This window comes from Sus scrofa, chromosome 16 (genome assembly GCF_054392235.1).
Source record: "Sus scrofa isolate SSC_HxYL_T2T_F1_AM1 chromosome 16, Sscrofa_HxYL_maternal_Yorkshire_Landrace_v2.0, whole genome shotgun sequence".
In the NCBI taxonomy this organism is placed as follows: Eukaryota; Metazoa; Chordata; class Mammalia; order Artiodactyla; family Suidae; genus Sus; species Sus scrofa.
This window is the reverse complement of record NC_139398.1, coordinates 16838514-16853746: the sequence shown is the minus strand read 5'-3', so window position 1 is coordinate 16853746 and position 15233 is coordinate 16838514. Positions and strand designations below refer to the sequence as shown.

The 15233-nt window shown below is 44.1% G+C and overlaps 1 protein-coding gene across 3 annotated transcripts in view; it reads right to left on the bottom strand.

Annotated features, from left to right (window-relative positions):
* The window catches only part of FBXL7 (F-box and leucine rich repeat protein 7), a 408940-nt gene extending 395488 nt beyond the window's left edge, over positions 1-13452 (bottom strand). For 2 of the 3 annotated variants that reach the window (XR_014830807.1, XM_003133850.7), the window contains exon 1: positions 12887-13452. Coding sequence is in view for 1 of the 3 variants with exons in the window: in XM_003133850.7 (XP_003133898.5) it covers positions 12887-12923 (37 nt within the window). In the remaining 2 variants the exon portion in view is untranslated. The remainder of the gene's footprint in view (positions 1-12886) is intronic. The other variant, XM_085001736.1, reaches the window with a different exon arrangement.
* Positions 13453-15233: the final 1781 nt, after the last annotated feature.

Genomic DNA, 15233 nt, shown 5'->3' with positions numbered 1-15233 from the left:
ATTCAGTTAGTTGTATCTTTATTACTCATGCTCCCTCTTGCGAGGCAATTTTCCTTATTGGAAGTAAAGTAACCCCAACCAAAGCATTTAAAAATGATCCTTTTCCTGTTTTTATTAGCCCGTATCAAAGAAATGACTATTTGAAGCACAACCAAGGGGAGGGAATTGGCTTTTTATTGCTCAGTTCATGTTGTTATGGCTTCAGGAACGCAGAAAGACTCCCTGAGGAAATACTGTCTCTCGAAACAAGCTCACAGGGTGATCAACAGGAGAGGTCTTTGGGAGAGATGGAAAATAGAGAAAATTATTAAACTATAATTAAGTCAGCAAAGCGGATGCAAAATAAAATGTGAAGAGCAAGCTGTTCAGGACAAAAATGTCAGGTCTTGAAATTTATTTTCCTAGTAGTCTTCACAATATACATTGTCCAAATGGGGTTACATAAATCTTTCCAACCAACAGAGCAGCTGTTGATCTTTAAACTCAAAAACCAAAAGACAAAAAAAAAAAAAAAATGACCCTATGAATGTTGCCTATGAATCTAAATTTACACTCTAGCACTTCAAAACAGAGGTCAACCAGGCTCGGGGTCTTGCAGAGTAAAAGTCCCACTTTTAATGAGAGTAAAGTCCCACTTTATAATGAGAGATTATAACCATTCATCTGAGCTGAACACACACTCAAGTAAACAAACAAAGTAAAACATACAGTTCTGAGTGGCCATCATGTCACAGAGCCATTTCAAGTCCTTTGTTCATAAAGTACAAACACTTCTATCCCAAGTTCCATCTCAGAAAGCCCATGTGTTGGACTATTTGCTTCTTTGTTTATTTTTTTTATGGCCACACCCACGACATATGGAAGTCCCTGGGCCAGGGATCAAATCCAAGTCGCAGTTGCGGCAACGCAGCTTTAACCCACTTCGCTGGGCAAGAGATCGAACCCACACACCGTCAATGACCTGAGCCACTGAAGTCAGATTCCTAACCCTCTGTACCACAGCAGTAACTCCTGGCTCTTTATTTTGATTCTTACAATGACTATTTGTCTAACGCTGTTTCTCTAACAGATACTGTATTATTGAAAAAATAAAAGACACTTTAATTTTATTTGCGTTTCTCAAATTTCTTACAGGTTATGTATTTCTCGCCATTTACAAAAGCGTAGATGTACAGAATAACGGATTTTACTTCATTTACAGAAAAGTGTTATTTAAATACAGTCTTGGGTATCTGTACACATACACACACACTGTAGTTCAATAATTTTTTTTTCCGAAACTGATTATATCACTTCTACTTTTAGTAAGGAGGGCAGCAAGAAGGGAAAGACCTACCAGAAACCATTCTAATCATACCAGACACATCTAATAATTTTCATATTTTGTATAATAAAAAGGAGAAAAATAAAGATGCAAAGCCCCCAGCATAAAGTAGATCAATATATACACTTAAAAGGATTCATAATCTTATAACCCTTTAATCCAGAAAAGAGAACAGAGCCAAAGGAATCATTTAACAATTTAAAAATCAATTTTTAAATGTTTTCTAGATTGATCTACTTAAATTATCATATAAACCCTGTTTCTAAATCAGTTGAAACAAATTATTACCAAAACATATAATTTGGAGTAAAAAACAGGCAGTATCATTCTACTCAGTACTAACATAAAACAGTTAGATCACCAGTGCTATAAATCAGTGAAGTTGAAAAGTCTTCTGCAATTGTTTTCAGCAATGCTAAAATATATATATATATATATATACATTTCATTTTTTCCTTAAGCATACAAGCTAAGCTATTTTCATCTAGAAGATGGACCACGTTGGTCAAAATAAAAGTCCAAGTTAGAATATCCTCAGAAGAAAACATGTCCAGAGAAATTTTTTAGAGTAAAATGTTGGAATCTATGAAAAGTTCACTGAAAATATGATAGGGTTTTCATAGGCTTTTTTAGATCCAATAAAGATCATGGCTACAGGTTCATCCTCATGGATTTGCTTAACATAAAATATTTCAAGGACCTCATATGTGAGCAGGGTTATAGTCACATCAGGGTGAACCTATCTTAGAATGAACAATAAATAGATACAAAGGAATAAGCAATGGGAAAAAAAAGAGAGAGAGAGAGAGAGAGAGAGAGAGAGCAAGAGATTAAACCAGAGGATAAGAAGTGGAAAGCAAAGCGATTAAAGACTAGATGGTGGGGTGGATTTCTGTCACAACGTCAGTGATCTCAGTGACCTCTGGCATCAACTCATCCTGAAGGGCTACTCCAGGACCTGAACATCATGGTTCGTCAACAGCACAGGAGGCCAGGAGACAGCAGAGAAGCAGGACTGCGTGATGCTATGCGTCCCCCAATTTAGAGTTGATTCTCTGATCTCCCCAGAAGCAGCACAACTGTCTCTAAGCATCAGGAGCAGACGTTTCCAGAGGGAAAGACCCCTTACAGACCCAGCTGAGTTTTATCAGCTAGCAAGTGCACCCTAAGGAGGAAAGTCATCCTGCCCTGAACATTTATCTAGTAATTCACTCTGCATTCTCATTGTAATAATCTTACAGGGCGAGGCTGCTCCCTGAGCTGTGGCGGTTTCTTCATCTGAGATGACCAATAGGAAGCAGGTTTCTCTGCTTCTTACTAAAGCCCCAAAAGCAATTAAGAGATGGGGCTTGCAGAGCCCCACTTTCACCCTGGGGTGCAAGCAATTTAAAATGTTGTCAAGGATGCCCAGTGATAATAACCTAGCATGATTATATTCTTGTTTTTCTTATAGCATTTAAGGATCATGATATTATAATGGAAAGTGTACTAATTTTAGAGTCAGAATGAAATCATCTATTCTTGACTGTAAAAATCAAGGCAAGTCTTTTTTTTTTTTTTTTTTTTTAAGGACAACACTCTCAGCATATGGAAGTTCCCAGGCTAGGAGGGTCAACTCAGAGCTACAGCTGCCAGCCTACACCACACCCACAGCAATGCAGAATCCAAGACGTGTCTGTGACCTACGCCACGCCTCACGTCAACCCCAGATCCTTAACCCAATGAACAAGGCCAGGGATCAAACCTGCATCTTCACGGATACTACTCAGATTCGTTTCTGTTGTGCCACAACAGGAACTCCCAAGGCAAGTCATTTAACCTACCAAGGCCTCAGTTTCCTCATCTATAAACTGGGGGTCATTAGGGACACCCCTCCCACAGAACACATGAGGAGAATCAAGATTAATTTCTGAAATGCTTTAGAGTTTGCAAAAAGCAATGTCATCAGCATGCTCGTGGAGAGGTCTCCGAAGGGCTGGCAAAAGAGAAAGGCAAATTCTCAAATACATATTGGAATAATTCTCCATATGAATGGCTCTTTCAAATCTGTACTTTTGAAACCAGGAGAATACAAAATATAACGTGTAAACTATTTAGGGAGGAAGGTTGACTGTGCACCTCTTTCAGTGCTCTGTTAGCTTGTGTTTGTGAGCAGGTGGCCACCCTAGGTAACAGGCTACCCCAGCACCAAGATTCTGAAAGTTCCCAGTGCTCTGGGGAGAGGGAGGGACAGCCTCTCAGCTTTACTTGGGGTTCTGGAAATGCTAAAGAATATGCTAATGATTTGACACGCAGCAGCTGCTGCTGCTGCTGCTGCTGCTGCTGCTGCTGCTGCTGCTGCTGCTGCCATTCTCAGAGACACCCGTTAGCCTGCCAATTTGTCAGCAGATTGTTGCCTAATGAGCAGTTAATTGGTCCTTCGGAGAGCCAGGTAAAGTGAGTCCAAAGTTTCCTGTCAAAGATGTCACTCACTTTTGCTCACCTCATCCATAAAACTGTCACTTTCATGTTTTAAGAGCTACTTCACAATCACTGCAGTCCTTTGAAACAAACAAAACAAAGACCGGCAAAGATTCTGGCTGCCACCGACATGAGGGGCAGGAGGGGGTCAGGGGCACAGGCGCAGGGATTTCGGGGCGGGACTGGGCAACAAGGCAAGTACCCTGGGCAACAAGGCAGCCCACCTTGAAGCTTCTGTGTTAGCCAACTGTAAAATGTGATGGTCCCAGTTTGCCTCCCTGTCTGTGTGAGCTACAGAAACGAGTATGTATATCGTGCTCGGAGGGCGGAGTGGCACCTACTACTGTTCAGTAATTGTTACTATTACTGAAATGACTGAAAATCCAATAAACTTGGCAATGGCCAAGCCTACCAAATATCTGTTAGTAATCGTTTTTGTTCTGAGAGTCAAGCCATTAAAAGAAAGAACAAGAGAGAGAGCGCGCGCGAGCAAGCACTGCATACAACAGTGATTCCGTTCTTTGCAATAAAGGGCAGCTGATGCCTTAACATTCTCTGTCTCTTCTTCCCTCTCCTCCTTCTGTTTCTTCCCCTCCACCCTCAGTGGCATACCTGCTCTTCCTCCCCCTGGAGTCTGAGTCACCTCCAACAGCTGGATGGCATAAGACCTGACCTTAGACTTGGACTTAACCCAGGTGCTCCTATGATTTGACTCGCGTACTCCATCGGGTCAAAGGTTCAACTGCACAGACAAGTAGCCTTTTCCTGACTTCTCCACCTTGCCAAAAAGTGGGTGACTCGCAGCCAGAAGGTCAATCCACAAGCAGAAGAAAAATTCCTGCAATTTTTCCTGCAGAAATTTTGACTCTCTTTCCACTGTTACATCTGCTTGGAAAATGCAGCACAGGAATTTACCACAGAAAGGGTAGCAAACAAAAAAAAAAAAATGTTTTAATAACATTTCTACACATTGCTCAAGGCTTCTAAAGTTACAATTATGAGTTCGTGCAGTGTTAGCAACTGTTTTTCATTTTGTTATTGGTTTGGAAGTTAAATAGGAATTGATAGAATGAGCACATCTAATGCACAACCGAATAAAGATTTACAGCTCTACACAGTCTTCACCCAGGGAACAGGGAGAACAGTGACCATGTGTTTCGATGTCATTACTCAGGAAAATTCAGAAATGCTTCATGATGGTTCATGCCAGAAGTCTGAAAGTTGTGTGTCTTTGAGGTATGAACGAGCACATTTGAAAAGCCTCTGCTCCCAGGGGTGCTGAGGACCAGGCTCGTCGGGTGCTTCTACCCCTTCTTCAAAGCCCCCTGAAGTCCTCACTTCCAGATCCCATAGGAGTCACTTTCCGTGGATTAAGAGAAATCACTTTCCATGGATTAAGAGAAATGGAACATCATAAGAGAAATGGAACAAGAAGATTTTCAGGAACAATTAGGGAAAAGTCTCCTAACAAAATATTCAGTTTCTCCCAAGAGTGTAAGCTACTCCGGCTTCAATTTACCTATTTTGTTGTTACTGCTGCTGTGCTAGAAAACACGTGCATCCTTTAGAAATCTGGGGAGTTGTGGATATTATGTTTATTTGAAGAGTTGTGGATAGTATGGTTATTTGAAGAATAATGATATTATGGTTATATATCTAGCCTTATGCCTGCTTCCTACTTATCACTTACATTCACATTTAACACGCAGAAGTAGGGTCCCTCTGTGAGTCAGCTTGTTCTGGACACCACTGGCCTCCCTGCCTAGCTTCTTAGGTAAACACTGAACTTGCCCAGAGCTAGTCTTATTCTATCTAGAGATTTAACACAGTGAGTAGAAGGAAGAGGTCTATGCTTCTGTAACCAAACTCCTCAAGAATCTACATTTTGGGAGAGTTCACCTGATATGGACTTTATCACCCCGTGGCAGAACTGCCACTCTGGCTGATGCACAGCAGACATCATGCTGAACAAAAGGGTATCAGAGCTCCTTAAAAAGACGGTATATGAAGTTCCCGTTGTGGTGCAGCAGAAATGAATCCGACTGGGAACCATGAGGTTGCCAGTTCGATCCCTGGCCTCACTCAGTGGTTAAGGATCTGGTGTTGCCATGAGCTGTGGTGTAGATTGCAGATGCAGCTCAGATCCTGCGTTGCTGTGGCTGTGGTGTAGGCCGGCAGCTATAGGAAGAAAAAGATGACATCTTTTCTTCCCCATTGTGGTTTATTACAGGATTTGGGGAGTTCCCATCATGGCTCAGTGGTTAACAAATCCGACTAGGAACGATGAGGTTGTGGGTTCGATCCCTGGCCTCGCTCAATGGGTTAAGGATCCGGCGTTACCGTGAGCTGTGGTATAGGTCGCAGATGCAGCTCGGATCCTGCGTTGCTGTGGCTGTGGCGTAGGCCGGCAGCTGTAGCTCCGATCAGACCCCTAGCCTGGGAACCTCCACATGCCGTGGTGCGGCCCTAGAAAAGACAGATCAAAAAAAAAAAAAAAAGTAAGGATTTCTAATGTAGTTCCCTGTGCTAAACAGTAGGACCTTGTTGTTTATCCATCGTATGTAACAGTTTCCATCTGCTAATCCCAAACTCCTACTCCATCTCTCCCTAAGTCCCCTCCCCCTTGGCAACCACAAGTCTGTTCTCCACGTCTAAGAGTCTGAGAAAGATGCCACCATCTTTGTGGGGCTCTGGTCAGTTTGTAGGTTCTGATCAAGTGTCACTAGCCAAGGATGCCAATTAAGTCTTAAAGGTTAAAACATTTAGGAGTGCCCTTGTAGCACAGCGGGTTAAAGATCTGGCACTGTCACTGCAGCAGCTCGGGTCAGGTTAGATCCCTGGCCTGGGAACTTCTACATGCCACAAGCATGGCCAAAAACAAAAAACAAAAAAAACCAAAAAAAATAAAAAAAAAAAACAACCATTTATTTAAACATTTATTCAAGATATTCAATATAAGCACAATTTGGGGTCTTGCTTCAATTTTAGTACATTTACATGCTTTAGGGTAATAATAAAAGGAACAGTAACACTATAGATAGAGTCTGCATCCATTACTGCACTGGAAATAGGACACGTCATTTATCAAACCTAACTTTTCATACAGGAGGTTATGTCCCACAGAAGACAGGGAAACAAAATTAGGTGAATTTCCAAATAATGTCTCAAGACAGACATGGGAGTTCCCATTGTAGCACAGCGGAAACAAATCCGACTAGTAACCATGAGCTTGTGGGTTCAATCCATGGCCTCGTTCAGTGGGTTAAGGATCCAGCATTGCCATGAACTGTGGTGTAGGTGGCAGACGAGGCTCGGATCTGGTGTTGCTGTGGCTGTGGGGTAGGCTGGCAGCTGTAGCTCTGATTCCACCCCTAGCCTGGGAACCTCTATATGCTGTGAGTGCGGGCCTAAAAAAGTAAAAATAAAAAATAAAAAAATAAAGCCGACAGAACACATCCATGTAACACAGAGAGAGAGAAGTACCCAGAGAAAGTGTATGGGGGGGCTACTTTTCAACAACTACAAGGATAGAAATGTATTAGACGGTAGCGATATAAGCTTGAATTGAATAATAACCCTTCAGCAAACATAACTGCACACAGCAAAGTGTTTGCTGGGGAACTTGGTGTAAAGTCCAACAGTAGACCCCTTACCTGATGCAGAAATCATGAGCACAGCTTCCTTACTGTTGGTCAAGCCATCCCATGTGGGACTGTTTCACTTCCTCGTTTAGTTAGCTCTTCCTCAGAATAAGTCAAATCTATCTACCTGCTAGGAACTTACATACCTTTGTGTTTTCTCAGCACTCTGAAATTTAACCTTCATCCTGACAGCTCTTCATACATTTTTTCTTTAAGTATTAAGTTTCTAAACTTCATTTATTCCCTTCTTCCTTATTCAGATTTAAAATCGCTCTAGGTTTTGTTCAAGATACTGTCACATATTTTAATGCATCCCCAATTTCATCTTAAGATGCATAATATCTAGCAGGTTCTACCAGTCAAAGAGCTAAGCCAAGGAGCTTCCAGAGAAACCACTGGATAAGGACTAAGGGTAAAAGTTTTATCAGTTACTTACTCAAAATCAATCTGGGATTCATCCTGTTTCAAAGGGCAGAGTGAGTTGATTTGAGTTGATTCCCAAGGAGGAGAACAAAGTTACCTCTCTTTTCTTTCTCTTGTTTTAAACATGAAAAAAAAAATTCCCCAAATCTCCGAAAACACTTCATGCCAGACCAAAATGGTCTATTCTGTTAGCTTCACTAATACTAATGCTTTGATTTGAGACAAAGAGTGGAATCAGTGTCATTTGTCTTCTGATTTTCATCAGAATGAAATTACATATTAGAGGCAAAAGACAAAGACCTCCATCTATCTAAGAATTACAAACACTTCTGGAAGGATCATTGGGTGAGTACTCACATCTCCAGTAAGTCAGGCAACGTCTACTGGTCACAGCATGAAGCGTGTGTCCTAGGCTCCCTGCCCCCCTTCCCACAAAAGCAGTCACCAAAACATATGATAGAATATTATTGGATAAAACATATTTAAAGACTCCAGGCCAAAAAAAAACATGCCCAACGGCCAGACTGACTCTGTGCAGCTGAGGATTTATAGAAATGAGCACCCTCTCTGCACCTGCCTTAGAGAAGATGATGTTACACTTGCATAGAACGCATGGCCTCCAGGATAAAGAGTTACGTATAACACAATGGGTGACAATTACAGTCAACCTGCCACAGGGACCCTTAGGGGTTAGTCCCGTACTTCCTTTAAGTCTCAGTCTAAATGCCCACTTCTCCTTAAGGCCTACCGTAACTCCTCTAATTAAAATGGCAACACTCCCTCCCTCCCAACTCCCATCAGTCTTAATCTGACAATTTTTTTTCATGAAGAGATGTTAGCCCCTTAGAATGCACTGCATAGTTTACTAAATCATTATGTGTGTGTGAGTGCACATGCGTGTGAACTGTTTCATCACCCCTCCCTCCCAACACACTTGAACATGAAGATAAGATAGAGAGGACAGGATCTTGATCTCTTTACTAATGTATCCCAAGAATCTAGAAGAGATCCTGGCACATGGTAGGAAATAAGAAGTCAACATGTATTGGTTGAATCAATGAGTAAGTAACTGTGGGCTTAGACAGACTTGGCCCTGAGTCCCAATTCCACCCACACGAGCTGTAGGAGCCTTGGGCAATGATCACCATCCCCATTGGTAAAATGGAGACATAGGAAAGCGTGAAAATTACATAAGTCCATGTAACGAAGGGCTTAGGATCATGCTTGGATGAAGAAAGTGTTCAATAGATGTTGCCTGCCATTATTATTTCAAGATCGATTTCCCAACGTGGTGATGGATTGGTGATGACTTCTGCTCCCAGGCAACTCCCCCCACCTCACATCTGAAGAGCACAGATCGGAGATGTAGAAAAGGGACCCAGACAGAGCACTTGGTAGAGCAGCAGAGCTACCAAGGTCAAACCCCATCACAGGGTCTCATCAGCTCCAGTTCAAGGAGCTGTTAACAGCTTAAGTACGACCGACTCAGCCCTGCCGGACTAGAATAAACATAACAATGAAACCACTGAGAGAGTGAGGGTGAGGCTGGAAACCTTAAAAGGCAGGAAAAGCAGCTCCTCTCCCGCTACTTGAACAGAGAGATTTGTTTATTTGGTTTAACTGGAGTCAAAGCTAATGGTTCTAACGGCTTTGAATCACCCCGACTTCTCCAGGTTTCCACACAAGGGCTGTTACTTACACGTTATGAAAGAAGATAAAGAGAAAAATCAGCCCTCCATGAAAAGAATTTACCAGAACACACTAATCATTTAGACATCTGCTTATATTTCTAGAAAGCTAAAGATCAGGAATGGTATGGTAACTTTTTCCAGGAGCAAAATCCAAGTCTGCCTATAGGCTGCAAATTAAATCATTAACCTGAATGTTCACTGAGTATCGAGGAAAACAAAACACTGGAAACACTCAATATTGATATACACATACCTTTAATCTCAGGAGAAGAGCAGAGATTTCAGGACTGATAGAGTTAAGAGAAGAAGTGGCAATGAGAAAGGAAGAGAGAGATGAAAATAAAGGTGATGACAAAGGGAAATGGGCATTTGCTGATTTCAGGGCAAGAACCACTTTTAATTTCCCTATTTATTATTTATTTCCCAACTTATTTCCCTTCTTCCCAAGGCTCCAATAAGTGGTCCATTAAGGCATTATAAGAGCGAAATAAAATGGAGGGCTACAGGCTCAAGGGTGCACTCATAACAGATAATGCCAGGAAAAAAAAAAAATTTCTCTCCTCACTCTAGAGAAGAAAGACCCCAAGATTAGGTGACAACTGAGCAAAGTCACCAATCAAAGGTGGAATCAAATCTCCAAACTCCCTAATCAAAGCTCAACTTTCCACACAAGAACTGCCTCAAGTTTTAAAACACAGCTACATTTCTGACAAGCTCTCAGGTGACACTGAAGCCACTGGATCTGGGATGACACTGAAGTAAAAAGCTTCTGCCCCACTGCACCTGCTAAGGTTAAGTCTTGGGAATTTTTTTTTTTTTTAATAAAAGAGATATTTCCCAGGAGTAGGAGAAAGTGAGGTTACAGATGAAATGCTGCAGTTCTAAAAGTTCGAATAATTCACAACAATACTTGTAAAATTTAAGGGCCGTTTACATGGTGGTGTCATGCCATGTCATATATTTAGCAAGTAAAATATACTTAAGTTGCAGATTTTTAAAGTACACACAAACACCTGTGTTTCATAGTTACGGGATCTCTCACTGAGCTATTCTGTGGATATGCATTCATTACTAATTTCTCCCTTTTGTTTGAAATATACCACACCTAAATTGCACAAAGTCTATATAACTATCTTAATTCTCATTCTCCTTTGATAACAGAAATACTATGTCTGGGAGTTGCTTTCACCATCTTTGAAATCTGACATTAAAATGTCTAAAGATAAGATGGCACTAACACACCAAATTCCAAAGGGCTTATTTGCATAGGTTTTACCATCCAGCACTCCAACAACACAAAGTAATAAAGTTGACCATACCCAATTACACATATTCTATTACAACTGTATATCACATATATTATAATGCCATATATTAGGCGAGGTTCAGGGTAACTGGGGGCGGGGGAAGACTTTTGAAAAGCTCTTATTGGCCTATTTCTCTCTTTTTCACCTATCACAGAGAAATCTCCAGGCACTTGAAGAGAGCTGATGAATCCTTGAACATAATGCCTCCTACCCCAGCCAAAACTCAGTTACCTCCCAAAGCCTCCAATTGGTCGCCTTGAATCAGCTGAGCCCCAAAGGCTTTTCCTGTAAAAAGTCCACAGTGTATCTAAATCGGATCCCAGTAAAATTTCGCTTCAGCCCAAGTGAAAATGCAGAGGTAGCATTCACGGATAACAGCTGGAGAACATTAGTCCTCTGTCTCTCCTTTTCTCTCCCAAGGGTTGAAAACTCTGCTGTTCAGACAGGAAGTCGTCATACACCGCACACTGCACAATACGAGAACGCTGGGATATTAGAACAAGTTGCGGAGGATTAGGAAGAGTGTGAGGGGTTTTGTTCAAGAACCCGGAGCAGCAACTTCGTGTTCCTCTTGCGTGTCCATCCCCCACCCCCTCAACCAGTGTTCAAGTAGCATAATGTACACACACCCAGAAATGACAAGCACACACTTCACTCCCTGACAGCTTTTTAAAAACTCAGAGTAAGGAGGCTTAATCTTTCAGTTTTCCACAAATTTCTTAAACATTAACTGCTTTTTTTTGGAGGGGTTGGCCAAGATTCTCCAATAATCTTTTTTTTTTTTTTTTGGCATAAATTCATGTTTGCTATCTTCACCTTCTACTCTTTCTTTTTTTAAAGGGAAATTGTCACAAAAAAACTCTCTCATAAAACTGCCCGGAAGAAGGAAATACATATATTTCCTATATAGGTGGAACTCAAAACATGATGCTCTGGAAAAGAATGATTTAAACAAAAGGTTCTTGTGGATACGGTTTTTTAGGGTCGGTTTCTGCTGTAATTTCATAAAGCTGCTGAGAAGGAACACAGACAAAAACAGAGGGAGAGGCAGCCACATTCGGGGGCCGAAGCTCAAAGTTTTGAACAGGATGATAGGAGTTTCCCTAACACCACATGCTGAGTAGCCATTCTGCATTCCTACCAGTCTGCAGGCGCTGGACCCCGTTTCTGACCGCCAGTCCTCTGGGGGCGGGCTGCAAAACCGACCCTGTCTCTTCCACTACCCTCCAGCCAAGTTCACTAAAGACAAACCTTCCCAATTTCTCAACTGTGGGAAACGCTTTTGCTGTATGCCTATCAGGGGCATGCTGTTAATCAACTGGGTTACAACACTACGGTTTTATGCAAAGAGGGGGAGGAGGGGCGAGGGAGAAGCCAACCCACACATCCATCATCCTTTTAGGAGGAGGTGGAGTTTCAAGTTTCCCCAACTTCCAAGTTCCCACTTGACAGGCAATATTTCTGTGCAATTTCCAGCCCCACGTAACAGATGGTCCTTTGCCCGTCTCAAGCAGGGAGAGCGCCCAGACAAAGCCCCCCGTCACTCCTCGCCTTGCATGGCCCCTAGGTGGTCAGTTTCACGAAGCTGTCAGCTCGGGGGCAGTGAGCAGAAAATGGAAACTTAACTTCTTCCAGAAGTTTTTCCTGCTACAGGAGAGTCCAGGGGACCGGTGCACAAAGGCCTGAGAAAGTTTTCACTATGCTGTTTTTCCAAAACGTCTTCCGCCATCCGCCAAACCACCGTCCTAAACCCCAGATGCCCAGAGAAGGAAAGTTGAGGCACGTGTGTTCAGAAACACTGCAGATAGACAACTCGGGCCGTCCCAAAGACAACCTGGGAAGTTGCTTAAAGCGACCCCCGCGGGAGGAAAGCATTCTCCGGGCGCCGAAGCACTCAGTGCCAAAGGGGAAGGTGATGGCCCAGACCGGTGCCAAGTGGGGGTGCGCCCCGGCAGCGTGCGAGAACCTTCCTTCTCGGACTGAAGGGCGAGGGGAAGGGGGGGTGCGAAACGGGAGTGTGAAGACGGGCGGCCCACTCACCCTCACTGCCGTACTGTTTGCCATTGTTCGCGCCCATCCTGCTGCCGTCATGCCCGCCGTCTCCCCGGACACTCCATAGCTGGGGCGCACCGCCTGCGCGCTCCGCCAGAGGAAAGCCCGCCCGACGGGATCGTTAGCTGCGCATACCCCACGCTCCGGCACCGAACTCCGGCCGGGGGCGACCCCTGCACGCCGGTGGGAGGGGGCGCTCTGTTCCCTGCTGGCACCCCCGACGGCGCCGGGTGGGGCCGGGGGCAGCCGCCGCCCTTAGAATCCGCGTTCGGGGCCGGCGGGCGCAGCGTCGCTGAGAGCCCGCGCCCCGGGGCCGCCCAGAGGCTCGCCGCGTCGCCGCCGCCGGGTCCCCATCCGCCCGCCCCGATCCCCCTGCGGTGGGCTCTAAGCCGCGCGGGTGGCCGGGGCTCCTGAGCTCCGCTGCCTCCTCCTGGCGCCCCTGCGCACCCGCGGCTTCCCCAGGGAGGGCGCGGCGGCCACTTGTTGCGGGTGCCCGGAGCGAGCAGAGACTCAGGGCCCGGCGCCGCTCGCCCAAGGGCCGGACTTTTGTTAGCGCCAGGCGCCTCCTCTCGCCGCCCAGCGTCAATCACAGCTGGAGCCCCCGGGAGGAAGGCCGGCCCGGAGATGCGCGGCCTTTTAAAGGGGCAGCGCGCCTTTTTGGGGCTGGAGCTCCGGCCCCGGCCTCGGCGCGGGCCCTGCTCGCCGCCAGCGAATTGGCGTTGAGCGAAGGAACGTGCTCTTGGCTCTATTTGACTATTGTTCTTTTACAGGCTGGGCCCCTAATTAATATGATAAAATCGTCTTTTGAAATCCCTTGGGTTTGCCTGCAAATATGGCCTGTTTTAGATGTGGGGGCGTCTAACATAAACACGCATTAGAGGCTGATTCTGTCTGACAACTTCAGGTGCTTGTGCTGGCATCCTCCTGTGGCTCCCACGTTCGTTCGGGGACTGAGGCTGGGAATGGAGGAGCGAGGGAGGGAAAACTTTAGGGGAACTTAGCAGGGAGGCACCGCCGAGCCAAAGACATTCCCCGCCCCGGTGCAGGAGGTTTCCTGGCTCAGAACTTTTAAGAGCTTCCGAGCCAGGAAGTGTATTTTCTGCCTGTTTCAATGATTTTTTTCCTTGTGGTTGGTGTTACCCTTTGTTTAATCCATTACAACCTCTTTTGGAGATTTATATGGCACTTCTAGAGTCTTAAAATGGCCTTTTGGTGTTCCCTCGTTTAAATGGAAAAAGGAAATTCTTCTTAATGTTTTATTCCCTTTCCGTATAAATACCTTGAATTTTATAGTATGTGCATCTTAATAAAGACCGAGACATTCACAGCGCAGATTAGTTCTTTGAATTACTTTGCAGGGAGACAAGCACACAGCACAGTTTCTCCTTATAGGTGTTAGATGTTTTAAGTTAAATTAAACGTGAATTTTACATATATATATCGAGTGGAGACCCAGGATTTTTTTTTTTTTTTTTTTTTTTTTTTTTTTTTTTTTTTTTGGTCTTTCAGGGCCACAGGCATATGGAGATTCCCAGGCTAGGGGTGGAATCGGAGCTGTAGCTGCCTGCCTACGCCAGAGCTACAGCAACACAGCATCTGAGCCGCGTCTTTGAGCTAGACCACAGCTCATGGCAATGCCAGATCCTTAGCCCACTGAGCAAGGCCAGGGATCCAACCCACGTCCTCAAGGATGCTAGCTGGCTTCGTTAACCAGTAAGCCACTATGCGAACTCCCAGGATTTTTGTTTAATTACCTTTTTCTTAAAAGGCTTGGGACCACGAGCAGAGATTGTTAGTGACTTGATATTCTGTAGGTTCTATTGGGTTAATTTCCTTTAATTTAGTACATTTTCTTTCTTAAAGATAAGACAAAATATCATGTTTCAATTTTTTCTTTTTAGGGCCGCACCCACAGCCATGGAGATTCCCAGGTTAGGAGTCCAATCGGAACTACAGCCGCCAGCCTACACCACAGCCCCAGCAACACCGGATCTGAGCCACATCTGCCACCTACACCACAGCCTGTGGCAATGCTGGATCCTTAACCCACTGAGTGAGGCCAAGGATCAGACCCACAACCTTATGGTTCCTAGTCGGATTCGTTTCCCCTGTGCCACGAGGGGAACTCCACATTTCAAATTTTTAAAAATCTAGATTTACTGTTCTCAGAGATCATATATTAAAAGAAAAATAATAATTCATTATTTTTAAGGACAGGGTTCAATAGTTTTGTGTTGTATTGATAACATTTCAGCTGTCTCAGTCTAAAGAGATTAAGAGCAGTATTTCAAGTCATCCTTTCATATACGTAATCTAGCACACTACCTGGCCAATG